The 21112-nt window shown below is 35.9% G+C and overlaps 1 protein-coding gene across 1 annotated transcript in view; it reads left to right on the top strand.

Annotated features, from left to right (window-relative positions):
- LOC108297234 (POTE ankyrin domain family member A-like) overlaps nucleotides 1-21112 on the top strand; it is a 65148-nt gene that overhangs the window by 12966 nt on the left and 31070 nt on the right. The window contains exons 7-11 of the mRNA XM_037735350.1: nucleotides 3664-3734; nucleotides 5439-5483; nucleotides 6534-6700; nucleotides 18050-18080; nucleotides 18663-18804. Coding sequence (XP_037591278.1) covers nucleotides 3664-3734; nucleotides 5439-5483; nucleotides 6534-6700; nucleotides 18050-18080; nucleotides 18663-18804 — 456 coding nt within the window. The remainder of the gene's footprint in view (nucleotides 1-3663; nucleotides 3735-5438; nucleotides 5484-6533; nucleotides 6701-18049; nucleotides 18081-18662; nucleotides 18805-21112) is intronic.

Here is a 21112-nt window from a genome sequence, read left to right on the forward strand (position 1 = left end):
AGGATTTTATTTTTCCTTCACTTATGAAGCTTAGTTTGGCTGGATAGGAGATTCTGGGTTGAAAGTTCTTTTCTTTAAGGATGTTGAATATTGGCCCCCATTCTCTTCTGGCTTGTAGGGTAGTGAATTACTTTAAGTCAGTTGTCCCCAACCTTTTTTGGCATGGGAGATCGGTTTTGTGGAAGACAATTTTTTCATGGACTAGGAAAAAATGCAGATGGTTTCAGAATTATTCAAGCACATTATGTTTGTTGTGCTACTTTATATTTTTATTACATTGTAATCTGTAATGAAATAATGATACATTATGTATCATTACCATAATGTAGAATCATGAAGCTCTGAGCTTGTTTTCCTGCAACTAGATGTTCCCATCTGGGGGCAAAGGGAGACAGTGACAGATCATTAGGCATTAGATTCTCGTAAGAAGCACATAACGTAGATTCCCTCATATGGTCAGTTCACAACAGGGTTCATGCTCCAATGAGTAATGCTGGCACTGATCTGGCAGGAGGTGGAGCTCAGGTGGTAAGATGAGCCCTGGGGCATGGCTGTAAACACAGATGAAGCCTCCCTGGCTTACCTGCTGCTCACCTACTCCTGTGTGGCGTGGTTCCAAAATGGCCATGGATTTGTACCCAGTGTGTGGCCTGGGAGTTGTGGATGCCTGCTCTGGGTGGTCCTACCATAGACAAAAAAGTAAAAGGAAGGAAGTTTTGATCACAAAAGAACAATGGAGCCCAGGTCATGTTACATATGCTTGTTACCAACAAGGTCTGACTATTACTGACCTCATTCTTCCTGATTTGAAATTGAAAGAGATATATTTACTTTGTTGGGACAAGATGTGTTCTTCTACATGATGGTTGTCATGATAACAGTAATTTTGTTAAAACAAGGTGCTCTGCCACCATTTATCAAAAGATTTTCATGGTAAATACACAAATTGCTCAACTCTAGGCTCAGCAGATGATAATAAAAGTACAAAAATGCTTCACAATAACAAAAATGCTAGTATGCTATCTGGATGTGGACACCTAATACATTGTATAATTCAAACTGTATGAGGACACCTTTAATTTAGCCATATGTTTATCAAAGAGCTTCTGTAAGTTAGGTTTTATAGGTTGTAGGAGACCAAGATGGAGCAGAGGTAGTTTTGATCTTTAGGGAGTTCATAATAGAATAGAGCCGTCTCTACTTTATTTTTGTGCTTTTTCAACATAATTTACAAAGCAAACATTTTTATTTATGTTTTTACTTGTCCACTTGACAAATAACTATAAAATGTTTTTTAGATACTAAGCATTTTTGTAAACCTGCAGAACGCAAACAATTAAAAATACAGACAGGAGCTTGTTATTATCATTGTCATTTTTATTATTTTGCTACTCTATTCAGTGCTTACTGTGTGTTAGAAGCCCACTGGAAGCTTATAATTATGATTTATTATACATTATATTTATTATGTGCCAGACATATGTGATGAGAAATGAAAGCTTTAAAAAATAGTAGGTAGGATTTAAGGTAAGGATACAGAGTGAGTAGAATTTTTCTAGGTTAAAGAAGCAGAAGAATGATGTTTGGCAGAAGGAACATGTAACAAGATTGTGGGTTTGGCAGAAGAAACATCTAATGAGACTGCCCATTTGGGAGGAAGAGCAGCAAATGCAAAAGACAAGATGCTTGAGTGAACTTTGCAGGGTTTTTGAGTAGTTCACTTTGCTAGTTCGAAAAGTGTGAGATATGAGAGGTTGGGAATGAGGTGAATACTTAGCTAAGGCAAGTTTATGATCGACTTTTTAATACTAAAGAAATAAGTAGCTCTTACCCTGTGGGCCATGGGAAATTTACCAGGTAGAATGCTTTGGGCTGCAAAGACTAATGAGCAGTGGCTAAAACAGTAGGAACCAGAGTTGTTCTTGTTGTTCAGTGATATTTTAGGATCCCTTTTGTCCCTCTTTCATTTGTGCTGTTGGCAGTGTCTTGTTCGTATCTCCTTTCATGGTTGGCTAATTTGCAGCAACTCCAAACATTTTGTTCTCACAACACAACATCACCAGGGCTGCTTTTCTTTTGGTGTTTTAGTCATGAAGTCCTTGCCTATGCCTATGTCCTGAATGATATTTGTATAGGCTAGTATTTAACATAAACTTGAGAGTGAGTACCAAGATTATATTTAGAAATTAGGAACTGGATGGGAAAACTAGATAGGAATTTAAAGATTGTGAACTCAAACACAGTGTGGTTTCTTTGCTTTATTTTCACTGCTCTGAATTCACAACTATTAGTTTTTTTTTTATATGTATATATATAAAACATATATATATATATACACACACACATATATATACATATACACTATAGCTTTAAAAAGCACCTTTCCAAACCAAATATTAAGTGATTTCTTATAATTTCTCTGACTTTATTATAGAATTGACTTTCCAAGTGTTTATAAGAATTATTGAGAATTTTCTGCATAGTGTCATCTCAGCCATGTCCACATGAGCTATCCATTACTTTGTGTTAATGAATAATGGTTCACTAGGAATATTGGTTTTTTGCATTTAAAGTGATCAATATCTAATGCAGATAGGACCAGGGGCCACTCTTAAACATTAAAGTCCAAGCATCTTAAAATTACAATAAGGCTTTCATAATCTGACTTCTGCCCTACTCTCCATATTTAGCTGTTTTCCCTGTGTGCCCTTTCTCTGGCATTACTGAATGGCTGGTAATACCCTACTCACTCATCTTTCTATTCTAGGCAAATACATTGACTCTTTCAGGCCTTACTCCCTATCTTGCTGCCTCCTGGCATGCTGTCATCCTTTCCTGCCCTCTACCTCTTTTACTCTGGCGAGCCTCAATATTTAATTCTCCACTTGTGCATGATTTCTATAAAAGCCATCCCTGACATGCTTTATTTTCATTCTTTTTCAACCCTAACACCTAGTATGTATGTATAGCAGGACTCAATAAAAAATTGCTGAGTAAAATAAAGACTGTTTATACAAAGATGACATGCAAGACTGTCCCCTTCAGTCTTGGAGGAGAGGGGACAGACATGGAACAATAATGTACAGTTCAGGTGGTAAAGATGCAGTAGAAAAATCAGTAAAGTACTAAGGCAGCCTCAAGGAAGGAGGTACCTGTTTATCAGGGGAAAGACATGCAGAATCGAGGAAGACTTCACATAGCATTGTTTTAAAAGATGAAAAAAACTTGTCAGAATAGTGGAGGGAAACATTTTAGGTATTAGGAAGACATTCCACACTAATAAATGTGTCAGTGATTTTGGAAAGCAATTATAAGGTACTATTAGGAAGTGGAGAACAATATACTCTGTTACCTTTTGTGTTCTGTATTTTAAAGTTGTGTTTCTCTTGGTTTTGTTCATTTATGTTGGGTGGATGAATTTGTGAGTGAATGTTTGACATATTTGAATGTCTTGAATCTAGTGACATCCGATATCTCTCCAAGTGGTTTGTTGAAGTTTTGGAGAATTATTTCTTAAGTAACTACTTCATGAAAGATTAAATTTCATTTAAATGCTCAATTTATGAAACAAAATGAAATGTCTTAAATCTGTTTTTATAAAGGCAGTAATTTTTAATTGTTCTAAGCAGTTCATTTTAACTGAATATATGGATTTCTCTTCAGAACAAGACTTAAAGATGACATCAGAGGAAGAGCCTCAAAGGCTTAAAGGAAGTGAAAATAGCCAGCCAGAGGCATGTCAAATTTTCAATTTAAATTTTGGGTTTAATATTGTTTTCTTTGCTTTAATAATATTAGATAGTCCAAATGAAATTACCTTTCAGACTAGGCTTTGAGAATCAATAGATTGTTTTTTTTAAAGAATATTTTAGTATATTGTTAAAATTTATTTTAATAAATTCAGCAACCTTATTAACAGAAGAATCAACATATTCTAATATTTAATATTTAACTTAAACATTATAACCCACTATTAAATTTAGAATATTCTTATTTAAAATGTTCTTGGGCTGGGTGCGGTGGCTCATGTCTGTAATCCCAGCACTTTGGGAGGCTGAGGTGGGCGGATCACGAGGTCAGGAGTTTGAGACCAGCCTGACCAACATGGTGAAACCCCGTCTTTACTAAAACTACAAAAATGAGCCAGGCGTGGTGGTGGGCGCCTGTAATCCCAGCTACTCGGGAGGCTGAGGCAGGAGAATGACTTGAGCCTGGGAGGTGGAGGTTGCGGTGAGCCAAGATTGCACGGTTGCACTCCAGCCCAGGCAACAAGAGTGAAACTTCATCTCAAAAAATAAATAAATAAATAAATAAATAAATAAATTCATATTTGCCTTCTTGATTAGTTTATAGCTAATCTTTCTCTTTGGAATAGAGACAAAAAAAGTCCAGAACTTTGTTATTTTATTTTTACAACACTCTAACATGATAAAGAAAGTAACATCAATCATTGGATAATATTATTAAGCAATTGAAATTATGAACAGTGTAACGGTGATGGTCCCTGAGCTGGATTCATGGTAAAGGAGTAATCATGGCCAGTGATTGAAAATCTGCAGTTTTATATTGCCAGTCACTGATGCCAAGGTAAAAGATGCATTCTGCCTCTCATTGACCTCAGGGTTTCTGTTCAAAGAGAGAACCAGGTCATAAAAGCAACCCAACTGCCTGTTAACATGGATTATATCTTGCAGAATGGGACCTTTTGTGTTAATGTACAAACAGAATAATATTCTAACTTAAGTTTCAGAAAATCAGTACATATTAATTAAACATTTTTATCCACTCTCATTAGTACCTGTCAGAATATATTAGAACTGGATTTAAGCAGGCAGTCTAGATACATAACACTATCATATTACAGTGTATAATTTTAATTCAAATTTAAATATTTGCATTTCTTTCTGTTTGCTGTTAATTTCAGCTCCTAATAATTTAAAGCCTGCCTACCCTCCAGTTTATAATCTTTTAAAAAAGCACTTAAATGCACAGTAGGGGCTCACTAGTTAGGGTATGGTGAAGTAAAATCTTTTCAAGTGAGGAAGCCTTTGCAACACTATAAATCATTTGCTAATTCATTTTTGGTAGATTTAACATGTAAATAATTAAGTTTAATCAAACAAATGGTGGCAAAGTTAAGTTTGCTGGTTCATGTTTTTCTTCTCCCTTTGGCTAAGGTGTGTTATTTTTCATGAGTTAGTCAGAAGCCAGTGATGTGGCAGTAGCTAAATGTACATTAAAAAGTTAATTCTTAATTTTAATTATTTAATTTTTATTTAATTATTCTAATAGGTAAATTTTAATTATTTTCTAATTTTTCATTGTCCATACTTGATTACTTAAGAATAAAATTATTTATTTTAAAAACATGCACTCCCAAAGAGCACACATCTGAGAAATACAACAAGCAAATTAATCTTCTATTTTTGCATCTGCAGAAAATGTCTCAAGAACCAGACATAAATAAGGATTGTGATAGAGAGGTATAACTTTATATTTAAATGTTTCTGTTGAATTAGATTTTTACGTTATGTTGTTGAACAAAGTGTAGTAAGTTTAGGCATATATGATTCTATCATGTAGCAGCATAAATCATCAGTGAAAAATTTAGTATTTAACTCAAAAAGCTGAGTTCTGTACACTGAGTTTTAAAGAGAGACAAACCCTAGAGATCTTCTTCGTCATTATGGAATAATCCTGAATGGTGCTGTAAAATGCTAGGTAATGCCACTTGAGGAGCTTCGGCTCAATCATTTTATCTTTCTTGGTTTTAGTCTGATTATCAATAGATAATGTGGCTAAAAAAGATAATTTCTTATTCCGTATATCCTCCAGCTAGAAAATTTTATGGCTATTGAATGGGAAATTTGGGGAGCATTTCATTTTCTGGAATTCCTCGATAACACCTCAGCAGTTTCACTCTGATCCTTGTGTTGTGGCAAACTTTGGTTCCCATGTTTCAGTGAGGACCTTCATGTTTTTGATATCCCAGGAATCAAATGAAAAAAAAATGATCAAAGGCAGTCGGGGAGAAGTATATCTTAGTGCAGAAAAGGGAAATCTTTTCTATTCCTGACCCTGAGGTCAATTTCTCATCCTCTAAATCTGACTGTTTAATGGAAAATCCAGATGGTAAAGACAGAAGAAGACACATTTTGTATCTTTGTCTTTTTATTTGTGTGTTTCCACAAGTCAAATGGGGTAAATGTTTATATTAGATTCTGAAGAGTGGTTGGGAATAAAAGCACAAAATGAAGGAGGACCCTTTTTGAAATTTTAGAAAATTGTTTTATTCATTCAAATAGAAATAAAGCAAACTTTACAAAAATTTCAATGATATACTAATGATATAATAATTACATCTTAAAATTATATGGTAACAGTTCCGTATATATGATCAAATTTAAGTGTGAAATATTTTTAATGACTAAAATAATGACAAACTGAGGTCAAGTGATAAAATAATTAAAATAAAAAGGTTCTTTTTATTCAGTAAAACAACAACCATTTTTAATATCAAGCTTCCACTCAAGGCTGAAGAAGAAATGCAGAAGCATGGAAGTAATAATGTGGGATTATCCGAAAACCTGACTAATGGTGTTGCTCCTGGCAATGGTGGTTATGGCTTAATTCAACGAAGAAGGAGCAGCAAACCTGAAAATCAGCAATTTTCTAGCACAGAGAATGAAGAGTATCACAAGTAAGCCTATGGCAACATTTAACAAGAGATAACTATGTGCTATCAAACAAATCCTAATTTGGGATAATATTCATGATGAACAAATTTTATACTTTTACTAGGATATTAAGATTTGTCTGGTTATCAGAAGAATGAAAGTCAGCAAACAATGAGTTATCGTTTTTTCCACTCATTAATTTATTTGAAAAATAACCAGTATTGACAATTTCTTTTCCTTTTAGTGAACTTTTATTTTAGCTTCATGGGTACATGTGCACGTTTGTTATATAGGTAATATGTATTATGGAGATTTGGGCTACAGATTATTTCATCAGCCACATAATAAGCAAAATACTTAACAGGTAGTTTTTTGGTTCTCTCCCTCCTGCCACCCTCCACTCTCAAGTAGGCCCCAGTGTCTGTTGTTCTCTTTGTGTCCATGAGTTCTCATTGTTTAGCTCCCACTAGTGAGTAAGAATGTGTGGCATTTGATTTTGTGTTCCTGCCTTAGTTTGCTTAGGATAATGGACTCCAGCTCCATCTGTGTTGCTGCAAAGGAAATGGTCTCATTGAAAAAGAGGTGTCTCATTGAAAAGACATTTTCTTACACTGTTGGTAAATACATTTTGAGTGTTGATTTAGTAGCATATTTACACAAACACATATAGTAAGGATATATATGTATGTTAAGGATATTTGTACAGGTATGTTACATATGTATAAGGACATTTATTGTAGTATTACTATATCAAAAAGTTGGGGCTAGTTTAAATCCTTAACAATAGGAAATACCTCAGTTTTCATACTGAGAAAAGAATATGGTCTGCAACCATTTTTTAAAACTGTGGTTAGATCTAGAGTGTACGGGTGATTTCACAATTAACATGTATTTAAAGCATTTAGTTTGATGACACATCTTAAGACAATTTTGTTAGAATTCTTGTAATATCTGCTGTGTTGCAAGTGGAAGCTACATGCTACATTGACATGGTACCTTGTTAGCCACAAGATTGCTAGTTATTAAATTTTTGCTGTCAGTGCCTGAGTGCTGAAATAGTGGACCCTCACTTTGAATATTGCCAAGGGATTGCACATGGGGATCTATACTTCATATAAACATTTCAATATATTGGATAAAACTTGTGAAAATATGTAAAAGGATCTTTGATCTACTAAACCAGGAGTTGGCCAGCTCTTTCTGCAAATAGCCAGTTAGTAAACATTTTAGGCTTTGTGAACTGTATGTGTTTATTTTCTTGAGACAGGGTCTCACTCTTACCCAGGCTGGAATGCAGTTGCATGATTGTGCCTCACTGCAGCCTTGACGTCCCCAGCTCTAGCGATCCTCCCACCTCAGCCTCTCTACTAGCTGGGACCACAGGTGTGCAACATCACACCCAGCTAATTGACTCTATGGATTATAAAGTGAATAAGCATGACTGTGTTTCAAGATACTTTACTTGCAAAAACAGGCAGTGGGCTGGATTTGGCTCACAAGTGCTAATTTGCTGACCCCTGTGCTAAAAGGAAGGTGCTGTTAATTCAGTGAATCTTATTTGTAAAAGTGCTCTGCATGTGTGACATTATTCTTCTTTTGAAAAAAGAATATATTTCAGTATTCTACTCACCATATATATTTTTTAACTTTTATTGATTTTTTTAAATTGTACTTAAAGTTCTGGGGTACATGTGCAAATCATGCAGGATTGTTGCATATTTTTCAACAGTGACTTCATATAATTTTTTCATTTATATAATTCATATAATTATAATTCATATAATTTTTAAAATTTCACTTATAAAATAAGATTATTTTCTGCATGTTTTCTATTTTATTCCTGTTAACAGAACTCAGTATTTTACTGTGATCAGTTACTTTCTATATTTGATGAGTATCAACTGTCTTAGAATTGGCTGATTTTTATCAAGCAAGAAATAATCCCCTTGTAACTTTTAGTATTCCTTAGTCTCTATAAGCCTGAACAAAATGATAATCAACTATGTAATCTAGAAATGTTCAAGGGATCGTTTAGTTCTATAATTTTAAGAATTTAATACCTTGATCTGGCATTTTAAAATGCCATACTGTATAATTTTTAAAACCTTTAAAATATATAATTGTTATATAAAATTTGAAAACTGCACCATTTATGTAAAATTTGAAAACTGCTGTTTCTTATCTATCACTATTCCATGGCTGTGGAAGAAAATTACATCATTCATAGTCATGACTCCTAAGTATGATATTCTTAAAAGAACTATCTAAACTCACAAACTCAAGTTTTCTTTCCATTCACTCTTGGTTTCTCGCCAGAAGTCTTCAGTTTCAGCACTGCTCCAAAATTGTTTTTCTCAGGGTTATCACTGTTTTTTTTTCTGTAATAAATCTAGGAATTTTTTTCTCACACCTCATTTAATCTGTCAGCAATATTTGACCCATTGGAGGACATCTCCTCCGTAACAGCAGCTTCACTTGGCCTTCAGGACCTCACTCCCTCAGGCGTTTCCTTCTGCCTTTCTGGTCCATTCATCATGGTCTGTTTTGCTTGCTCCTCCTCATCTTTCACCTTTTGCATGTTGTTGTTTCCCAGGGCTCAGTCCTCAATCTTCTTTCTCATGACTTTTTCGTTTTTCTTTTCTTTTTTTCCTTTGAGACGGAGTCTCATTCTGTCATCCAGGCTGGAGTCCAGTGGTGTGATCTCAGCTCACTGCAACCTTTGCTTCCTGGATTCAAGCAGTTCTCCTGCTTCAGCCTCCTGAGTAGCTGGAATTATTGATGTGTGCCACCATACCTGGCTAATTTTTGTATTTTTAGTAGAGACAGGGTTTCCACATGTTGGCCAGCCTGGTCTCAATCTTCTGATTTCTGGTAATCTACCTGCCTCGGCCTCCCAGTGTTGGGATTACAGGTGTGGGCCACCACCCACAGCCCCCCGTGACTTTTCCTGCTGTGTATGTGCTAGTGATTTCCAAATGTATGTCTTCAGCTCAGATCTCTCTCCTTCATTCCAGAGCTCTATGTCAGTCTGCTTACTTGACATCTCTCTTTAGTTAGTTATTGGGTATCACACACTTGTCAGATCCAAAATTGGGTTACTGATGTCCTTCCTCAAATCTACACCTCATGTAGTCTTTCCTTCTTTGGTTAATGGCAACTCTTCCAGTTGCTCTGCCAAAAACCTCGGTGTCATTTTTGACTCATCTTTCTCTGTCTCTGACACCTGACACCTAATCTTTCAGTAAATCTTGTCAGGTCTCCCTGAAGATTATATCCAGAAGCCAGTTATATCTTGTACATCTGAGCCACCATTGTCTAGTCTAGATTAGTACTATAGACTGGTAATTGATTGTCCTGGTTTAAAAAAAATTCCTTTAAATCCTTAACTCAGTGGATGTATTTAATACATAAGTCAAATTGTGTCATTCCTCTGCCCCAACCCTTCTGATTATCTCCCATTTCACTCGGAGTATGTGTCAAAACTCCTCCTAATAACTAAAAGGTGGTACAGCATCTGGCGCATTATCTCTCTTGCTTAAACTTCTGTTTCTTACTTGCTTTGCTCTGCTTCAGCCACACTGAACTTCTTGCTATTTCTTATCCATCCCTATTGCTTAAAGACTCCAGGCACGCCTCTGTATTTGGCTGTTACCTGTGTCTGGAAGGCTTTTTCTTCAGCTATCCTCCTAGCTTACTCTTCCCATTCTTTCAGTCCTTTACTTAAAATCCCCTTTCTCAGCAGGGACTTTTCTGGCCATCCCAACTTTCCCACCACTCTTCCCCTCAAACATATAAACATTTTATTTTTCTGCTTTAGTTTTTCTCCTCTAACGTACTGCATATTTTGCCTTATCTGTCTATTGTTATTGTGTGTTTATCTCATTCTCATGAATAGGATCTTTATTGTTCACTACCATATCTTCACTGCCTAGAAAAAGGTCTAGTGGCCAGATGTGGTGGCTAACGCCTGTAATCCCAGCACTTTAGGAGGACGAGTCAGGTGGATCATGAGGTCAGGAGGTCGAGACCATCCTGGCTAACACGGTGAAACCCTCTCTACTAAAAATACAAAAAATTAGCTGGGCATGGTGGCAAGCACTTGTAGTCTCAGCTACTCAGGAGGCTGAGGCAGGAGAATCACTTGAACCCGGGTGGCGGAGGTTGCAGTGAGCCGAGATCATACCACTGCACTCCAGCCTGGGCAGCAGAGTGAGACTCTGTCTCAGGAAAAGAGAAAAAGGCCTAGCATATCAGATGTAGCTACCTAATAAATACTTATTAAATGAGTGAACGGAGTTTATCCTGGGTATATTGATTGACTGATTGATTATTACTTAAAAAATGTTTGACATAGTTCATTGCAACAATTTTGCCTGGTAATTATGTGCATTTTTAAATTCTTTTAGCTCTTTCTTCATAAGCTACGTTCTTCATATTAATTTTTTTTATTTAGGGAGAAAAGCCCAATTTTGTGGTTATTCACTATACTTTTAGATTATGATCATTGTAATTATGGTAAAATGATTCAGAAGAATTGCAAACCTGACTGATATTTTATCAAAAAAATATTACTGTGGTAAATTTAATGGACTTACAAATTCTTTCCAAGGGATTATGAACCTTCAGTATTTGAAATAAAAAGAACAGAGTTGGAATTTTTTGCTTCCTATAGGAAGACATATACTGGTCAGGCACTGTCTATTCTGATGGAGCAGCAACTGCTACTTAACTGTCTTTCAGAAGGAAGCTGCTTACATTGATATCGGTTGGTGAGCAAGGCCAGTGGTCATTGATCAGTTGACTAGATTTAGAACTGTCCCTGGGTGTCTTCTTGTTATCATGGCTACAGGTCAGTTCTTTCCAAAGTTTGAGTCAACTGTAACCGGAAATTTTCTATTTGAAAGTTGCTTTCCATTAACTATGTTCAAAATGAAACTATTTTATATCCCAGAATTGTAGACTTTTTTTTTTTTTTATCAGGATGAATTGGTTGATAATTGGTCTCAGGAAGATCTCTCTCTCTCTCTCTCTCTCTCTCTATATATATATATATATATATATATATGTGTGTGTGTGTGTGTGTGTGTGTGTGTGTATATGTATATATATAGTCTTATCTTAACCAGAGGAGTTCTCTGTATAATTTATTTCTTAAAAATAATTGTTTTGTTTCTGTTTTTGGTATATTTAGAAGCTTTTGCTCAAGTTCTAACATAATATCCAGTGGGAGATTTTAGTCTCTTTGTCAGTTCATGTATGTATATGGTAGTCATATTCTCTCTTTTTAAATTCCTTTTCTTGTTCACTTTCTTCTCTGTACCATAGTAATAACATTCTTATGCACTTTTACCTCATTAAAAAGTAATTACAATTTTCTACTGGCAAATCTAGCTTTTTTGTTTTTATTTGAGAGAGAGTTTTGCTCTGTTGCCCAGGCTGTAGTGCAGTGGTGTGATCTTTGCTCCCTGCAACCTCTGGCTCCCAGGTTCAAGCAGTTCTCTTGCCTCAGCCTCTGAGTAGCTGGGACTACAGGTACGTGCCACCATGCCCAGCTAATTTTTGTATATTTAGTAGATATGGGGTTTCACCATATTGGTCAGGCTGGTCTTGAACTCCTGACCTTGTGATCCACCTGCGCTGGCCTTCCAAAGTGCTAGGATTACAGGCGTGAGCCACCGCTCCTGACCAAATGCAGCTTTTTATATTTTGACTAAGTACTAGGCTAAAACTGAAAAAATTTCCCAGATCATTTTATTTTCCAACAAAATCATAAGTAATCAAAAAATTCCTATTTTTAAAATATAAATAATGACATTCAGATATTTTAAAAGTAAGGATACTCCCTGATATAGTTTGGCTTTGTATCCCCACCCAAATCTCATGTAAAATTTAATTCCCAGGTGTTGAGAGAAAGACCTGGTGGAAGGCGATTGGGTCATGGTGTCAGCTTCCCCCATGCTGTTCTCATGATAGTGAGTTTTCACAAGAGCTGATAGTTTCATAAGGGGCTCTTTCCCCTTCACGTCTCTCTCTCTCCTGCCACCTTTTGAAGAAGGTGTCTGCTTCCCCTTCCCCTTCCATCATGATTATGTTTCCTGAGGCCTCCCTAGCCAGGTGTAACTGTGAATCAATTAAGACTCTTTCCTATGTGAATTACCCAGTCTCAGGTATGTCTTTATAGCAGTGTGAAAATGGACTAATACAGAGAATTGGTACCAGGGATAGTGGGATACTGCTATAAAGATAACCTGAAAAATGTGGAAGCAACTTTGGAACCAAGTAACAGACAGAGGTTGTAACAGTTTGGAGGACTCAAAGGAAGACAGGAAGATGTGGGAAAGTTTGGAACTTCCTGCAGACTTGTTGAATGGTTTTTTACCAAAATACTGATAGTGACATGGACAATGAAGTCCAGGCTGAGGTGGTCTTAGATGGCGATTAGGAACTTTTTGGGAACTGGAACAAAGGTGAATCTTGCATGTTTTAGCAAAGAAACTCCCAGCATTTTCCCCTGCCCTAGAAATCTGTGAAATTTTGAACTTGACAGAGATGATTCAGGGTATTTGGTGGAAATTCCTAAGCAGCAAAGCATTCCAAGAGATGAACTGGTTGATTCTGAAAGCATTCAGTTTTATGAATTCACAAAGAGATGGTTTTAAGTTGGAACTTATGTTTAAAAAGAAAGCAGAGCATACATTTGGAAAATTTATAGCCTGACTTTGGGGTGGAACAGAAAAATAGTTCATTTTCTGGGAAGGAATGCAGGCTGGCTGTAGAAATTTGCATAAGTAATGAGTAGTGGAATGTTAATCACCATGACAATGAGAAAAGTGTCTCCAGGGCATGTCATAGAGTTTTTGGCAGCCACTCCCATCACAGGCCTGGAGGCCTGAAAGGAAAGAATGGTTTCATGGGCTGGACCAAGGCCCTTGCTACTATGTGCAGCCTCGGGACTTGGTGCCCTGTGTTAGGCTGCTGCAGGTCCAGCTGTGGCTAAAAGGGGCCAAAGTGTAGCTTAGCCTTTATGAATTACCCACTCTTCAGTATTTCTTAATAGCAGTGTGAAAATGGACTAATACATACTCCCTCAAGACATTTTCCTGATTTCATCTTTCATGTTATGTGTGCCACAGCTATTTTCAAAACTTCATTTAGAGGTAAACTTTATTATATTGAGTAATAGAAACAGAAATATAGCCCAAATCTAATTATGACTTTCATGTTTAACAGTCATTGCTTGTATTTGGTGGACTCCAGCTTTTTAATGTAGCATTCAAGTGTCATGTAGCATTCACCTTCTATTCTTATCTTTCAAGTATTTTATACTTTTTTTTTCAAGTTCCTAATACACTTCTAGACTTCATGTGCTTAATTTCTGTGCTCACATCCTGTTCTCTAACTGGAATGGTTTTCTCTCACTGTTTTTATTAGTGGGCTTCTCTTATATTTTGCTTCTTTTAAAGGAAGGCGTTAGCCTGCATGCTAAAATACAACTTTTTATGTATGAAGTCTTATATAACACATTGTATCATTATTGCGTATTACCTTTTTTTGAGTCAGGGAATGCATATTTCTTTTTATGTTATTTGTACTTCATAAACATTTTTAAAATTAATCAGTGAATTGAGATGGAAAAGAGTTGGAGGTTTACAAAAATTGTGGTTTTTTTTGTTCATTGTCATTAGAGTATTATAAAACATTGGCTTTTTATAGTTTTTAAAGTAGTGGCTTTGCCTTGCATATGAAGAAAGTAAAGAAACATCCAAATAAAAAAAAGGAACTCAAAATAATCTGTGGTTACACCCATGTTTGAGAAGGTCAATTTACTAACTCATGCTCTGCTACAAGTAAATGATGACAGCAGTTTAAGTTAAATAGATGAGGATCAAAGAAGGTAAAATATGTAAGTCCTTTATAAGAATCTCCAGGAATACCCCGTCAAAAGTGGGCAAAGGATATGAACAGACACTTCTCAAAAGAAGGCATTTACATGGCCAAAAAACGTATTAAAAAACCTCATCATCACTGATCATTAAAGAAATGCAAATCAAAGCCACAATGAGATACCATCTCAGGCTAGTTAAAATAGCAATCATTAAAAAGTCAGGAAACAACAGATGCTGGCAAGACTGTGGAGAAACAGGAATGCTTTTATACTGTTGTTGGGATTGTGAATTAGTTCAACTATTGTGGAAGACAGTGTGGTAATTCCTCAAGGATCTAAAACCAGAAATACCATTTGACCCAGCAATCCCATTACTGGGTATATACCCAAAGGGTTATAAATCATTATACCATAAAGACACATGCATACCTATGTTTATTGCAGCACTATTTACAATAGCAAAGACTTGGAACCAACCCAAATGCTCATCAATGATAGACTGGGTAAAGAAAATGTGACACATATACACCATGGAATACTGTGCAGCCATAAAAAAGAATGAGTTCATGTCCTTTGCAGGGACATGGATGAAGCTGGAAACCATCATTCTTAGCAAACTAACACAGGAACAGAAAACCAAACACTGCATGTTCTAACTCATAAGTGGGAGTTGAACAATAAGAACACGTGGACACAGGGAGGGGAACGTCACATGTAGACAGCCAGAGTAGCCCACCCTCTCTGGGGGAATCAGCAGCAAGGCTGCTATAAACTTTCAGTGAACTCCAGAGAAGTGAAACCAGAGTAGGGGAATTTGTATGTCTCGGAGAAGAGCAGAGAGGCTTAGAAAAAGATAACTAGCTCTCACTGACCTTGCTGCAAAATAGTTGTTAGCTGAAGTATGTTAACTGAAGTATGAGTTATAACCACAGGCTGTTCTAAGTAACTGCACCATCCCTCTGCTATGTGCTTTGTGAACATATAAAGTACTCCGAGGCAGGTTGGGGCTGAAGAGACTGACATCATCAGCTTTTCGGACCACCTGGCCCAGCTTTATATATGTCTGTCTGTACGTCTTTCTTTATCTCCTGCTGTTCCCTCTTAGGTCTTTGAACCCTTGTGCAGTGTGGGATGCAGCACATGCCAGTCACACACAGGGGCCTGTTGGGGGTTGGAGGGCACAGGGAGGGAGAGCATTAGGACAAATATCTAATGCATTCAGCCTGCAAGACTTAAACCTAGATGACGGGTTGATAGGTGCAGCAAACCACCATGGCACATGTATACCTATGTAACAAACCTGCAGGTTCTGCACATGTGTCCCCGAAGTTAGAAAAGAAAAGAAATCTCTAGGAAGGAATGTTAACACTGATTACTTTTCCTGGAAATAGAATAATATAGTCTCCTAAAGCTAGAAATACTCAACTATATCAGTGCTGTTGAAAGACTGATGACAATAAGGATTAATGACTTTGACTAGGAGCAGTTTCAATAGATGGTACCTATGGAACTCTGTAGTGGATGAACATAGACAACTCTTGAGAGAAACTCTACTGGGAAAAACAATAGAAAAATGGCAATAATTGAAGAAGAATGTGGGAATTGAGGGAGTTTTCTCTCTTTTTGTATTTCAAAACATAAATTTTAGAGTATGTTTCTTTACTGTTAGGAATGATCTATATAAGAAGAAAATGTTTATGAAATGTAATTTTGTTTGCTTGGTTGCATGTTTAAGCATTAGACAGCTTGATTTATTATCTTTTATGGATGTTTAGCAAACTAATTGTCCTTAGAACTTCTATTCATGCATAGTTTTATGGTTAGAGTTGCTTTTTCAGAATTGCTTCAGAAATGTAACATATTGGTGTAATTGAATACGCAGATGATGACCTAAAACTTAAACTATCACACACAGATATTTAAAATAATTATAATACACATCCACATACTTAGGCCATGTTGAATAGAATTTAATTGTTCCCTCATAATTGTACATATTGCAGTACCTTTGAGAGTAGCATCATGAATAGCTATGATTTGCTGAGGTACTTACTACAAAATGTCAGGTGTGTGAACTTTTTTTCTTTTTGAGATGAAATCTCACTCTGTCACTCATGCTGGAGTGCAATGGTGTGATCTCAGCTCACTGCAACCTCTGCCTTCTGGGTTCAAGAATTTTTCCCACCTTAGCTTCCCAAGTAGCCAAGACTACCAGCAGGCACCTGACTACTTTTTTGTAGTTTAATAGAGTGGAGATTTCACCATGTTGCCCAGGCTTGTTGTGAACTCCTGAGCTCAGGCAGCCCGCCTGCTTCGGCCTCCTAAAGTGCTATTTGCAATAGCAAAGACTTGGAAGCAACCCAAATGCCTGGCCAGGTGTATGAACTTTATAGCTGTTTAGATTCTGGGGAGTAGGGAAGGATTTTGTTCATGAATTTGAGAAAAGCAAACTATTGACACTATCACAGGTTATTAATTCCGGATTATAAAGTTCTAAACTGTCAAAGCCATGTTTCCCTGTGCCAATAGTGTCATCAGCATGTATTGTATGCTCAATGAGTATTTGTTGAATGCATGAATAAACAGTTGAAGTGATGAATGAATGTCATTGATGAATTTCTGTTAAAAAATAAGTTTTTAGTTTTCTGAAATTAGTAGGTTTCCAAATTTGCCTCTGTATAGTCTTTTTTTTAACAAAATGCAAGATTCAGAAATTATTAGTTATAATTATAGCCAAAAATAGAATGATAATATGGATTCAATCTGCTATCATATCTCTTAAAAACACTTGAAAATAAATATTACTTTCACAGCATATTGGAAAACACATGTTTTGGAGGCAGAATTCTTGGATTTCAATGCTCTGTCAACTACTGACTAGCTCAATGGGCTGGGGACATTTATATGGTCTTTCTGTGCCTAGTTTCTCCTTTTATAGAGTCCCTAATATATTACCTACCTCACAGAGTTGTTATGATCACTAAAATGAGCTTGACACATACACAGTACTTAGAATGATGCGTAGTGCCTGTGTAAGTCCTGAAAAAAATATTATCATTAAAAAAGGGTTCCTCTCATGTAAGAACAAAAGTAGTTTTCCAGATAGGATTTAGTGCCAGTAAAAGCTTGTTTTTATTGAAAAGGACAACAATGAGAAGTCCTGGTGTATTTCTTTCTATCACATGATACAAGTAACATATTTTTTCTTTTGCCTTGACTGTCGGAAAGCTTGATCTAAATTTAATTCTTTGTAATGATATTATTACCATATTTTTTTCTCATTTAATGTTACTCTTTCTGTTTGTAGTTTATTTCTCCTTGTGAAAATAATTATATTTACATTACCTCTTAAAAATGACCTGAAAACTTAATGAATAGAAGGAATAACTTATAAATGCAGAGATTTTATATAATAACACTAGTTTTGGACATTCTTTTTATTTTATGTATTTGCTATTTGGCTAAAAGGAATTGTTTCTTTTTTCAGGCCTGAAGAGAAATCTAATGAAAACAACAAGGTACTGTTAAAAGCAAGTTATCTAAAATATTATTGTCAGAAAAACACATTACAAAAGGTAAAGTAAGAATCTTTTGTTATAAAGACATTTAGTTAGAAGAAAAAGGGCTTAAGGAACAGTGGCCATTGATAATGGCCTTTTAAGAAAAATCTGTTGTTATAAAAGTGCCTTGGGCTGGGTGCAGTGGCTCACACCTGTCAGCCAGCACTTTGGGAGTCTGAGGCGGGTGGGTCACAAGGTCAGGAGATTGAGAGCATCCTGGCCAACATGGTGAAAACCCTTCTTTACTAAAAATACAAGAATTAGCTGGGTGTCGTGGTGCATGTCTGTAATCCCAGCTACTCAGGAGGCTGAGGCAGGAGAATCACTTGAATCCAGGAGGCGGAGGTTGCAGTGAGCTGAGACTGCACCATTGGACTCCAGCTTGGCGACAGAGTGAGACTCTCTGTCTTAGAGAAAAAAACAAAAAGAAGTGCCTGTGGTTTTGCTCATATAAAAAGATGAATAAATACCACTTCTTTACATCTAGTATATTATATAAATATTTTGAGGACATTTGAAGCAGTATTATTTATCTTACAGGTCAAAAGCCCAATACATTCAGTGGATGATCTTGATGACATAAGTTGGCCATCGGAAGTAGCCTCAGAGGATTATGATTGGCTTTACTCTAATTATGTGACTTATATGTTGCTCAATGAAGAACTCGACATGGATTTTAATGGTATGAGTATTACATAAGTGGAAGGCCCTGTATGTATCCTACAGTAATAGTCACACACATTGCTTAGCATTGCATCGTAGAGCACTGATGTGTGATAATGTTGATCATCTCAGAAATATGTTTAATGTTAAAATAGACTGAGAAATAATGTATATTGTCTACCAAAGAGCTATGACAACTCTCTTGTACCTTTCTCAGTGTGAAGGGCAGTCTCAGCCTTTTTGTTGACTCTGCTTCTCTCCTATGCCTCCCTTTCAGATCAGGTTACCATTCTCTCCCACTTGGAATACTGCAATAACCTTAGAACTGTTTTCCCTGCTACCCTACTTCTGGAGACCATGGTCTACTCTGAAACTATAATTATTAATTTTTAAAAATTCAGATCTGATGTTGTCTCTTGCTCATAACTCAGCTTACCACATCCCATTGCTATAAGGTTAAGATTTGAATGCTCTAGCTCTCTCCTGCATCTTGTAATACCTTTTTTTCTCTGTGTCCTAGCCATTGTCTTAGATGTTTATTCCTGCAATTGATAGCTTTAGTGAGGTATAACTGGTATGTAATAGACTGCATGTATGTAAATGTACAGTTTGATAAGTTTTGGCATATGTATGCACACTTGAAAGCATCACCATAATCAAGAGCAGTAACAAACCCATCATCCATAAAAGTTTCTTCCTGTCCCTTTGTGTTCCCTTATTAAGAAACTACTAAATGTTTAAGTATTTGTACTGTTTTCCATTACTATCAGCAGTATTTGGCAATTCTCATTGTTCCATATCATTACAAGCTGTTCGTACTGCTAATTAGTTTTTAGTTTTAGCCATTCTAATGGGTACATGTTGTGTGTGTCATTATGGTGTGAATATGCATTATCCTAAGGACAAAGACTGCTGAACATCTTTGCATGTGCTTATTTGCCACCTGTATATCTTCTTTAGTGACTCATCTTTTCCAATTTGGATAGCTTATAAAGATTTAAAAATTAGATAGTTTTTATTCTTAGTTGTTGAGTTTTAAGAGGTTTTTAAAAATAGATTCTGGATATTATTTCTTTATTAATTATGCTCTTTGGAATGATTTTTCCCAGTTTGTGGCTTGACTTTTTGTTAATAATATATTGGTTTTTTCATTTTGATGAAGTCTGATACATCTGTTTGTTTAATTATGGATTTTGCTTTGTGTCTCATATCTAAAAAATCTTTGTCCAGCACAAGGCTTCAAAGGTTTTCTTCTCTGCTTTCTTGAAGAATTGTTATAGTTTTAGGTTTTTCATTTAGATCTGCAATCCACTTTGTGTACACTTTTGCATATGGAGTGAGGTGTGGATGTAAGTTCATTTTATGGATGTGGATATCTAATTGTTCCAGCAGCATATGTTGAAAAGGCTGTCCTTTCTCCATGACACTGCTATTGTGCCTTTGTGAAAAATAAGTTGGCTGTATATTTGTGGGTGTATTTCTGGACTGTGTGTGTGTTCCATTGGTCTACATATTCTTCCAGAGTTTAGCTGATAAACCAATCATAAGTTGAAAATCCACTTAATACCCCAATAAACCCATCATACATTTGAAACATTCTATGTAGAATCATCTTAAATTGGGGACTGCCTCTATCTGGCTTTTTTCATGTAGGTCTAGCATCCCTAATCCAAAATCAGAAATTCTCCAAAATCCAAAACTTTTTGTGTGCCAACATGATATCACAAGTAGAAAATTTTACACTAGACGTCAGGTACACAAATTTTTATTTGCAAATTTATTAAAAGTATTCCACAAATTTACCTGTAAGCTCTGCATATAAGGTGTATGCAATGTAAGTTATTTTGGTTTAGACTTGGGTTCCATCCTTGAGATATCTCATATATGTGCAAATATTCCAAAACCAAAAATACTTTTGATACCAGACACTTTGAGAGATACTTTCCCTGTAACAGTATCACACTGTTTTGATTACTGCAAATTTATATTAAAATTTGACATCAGCCCTTCAGTTTTCTTCTTTTTTAAGGGTTATTTTGACTATGCTGTCTTTTGTATTTCCATATGAGTTTTAGAATCAGATTGTTAATATTTTTAAAAGCCTGCTGTCCTTCTGGGAATTAGACTGAGTTTGTGTTGAATGTGTACATTAATTGGGAGAGGATTGATGTTCTAATGATAATGCATTTTTCCACTCCCATGAAATTGTTTCTATTTATATAGGTCAAATTTAATTTTCTCAGTAATATTTTGTAGTTTTTTAAATATGTGTTTTCCTTCCTTCCTTCCTTCCTTCCTTCCTTCCTTCCTTCCTTCCTTCCTTCCTT

This window comes from Cebus imitator, unplaced genomic scaffold (genome assembly GCF_001604975.1).
Source record: "Cebus imitator isolate Cc_AM_T3 unplaced genomic scaffold, Cebus_imitator-1.0 Scaffold782, whole genome shotgun sequence".
Lineage (NCBI taxonomy): Eukaryota > Metazoa > Chordata > Mammalia > Primates > Cebidae > Cebus > Cebus imitator.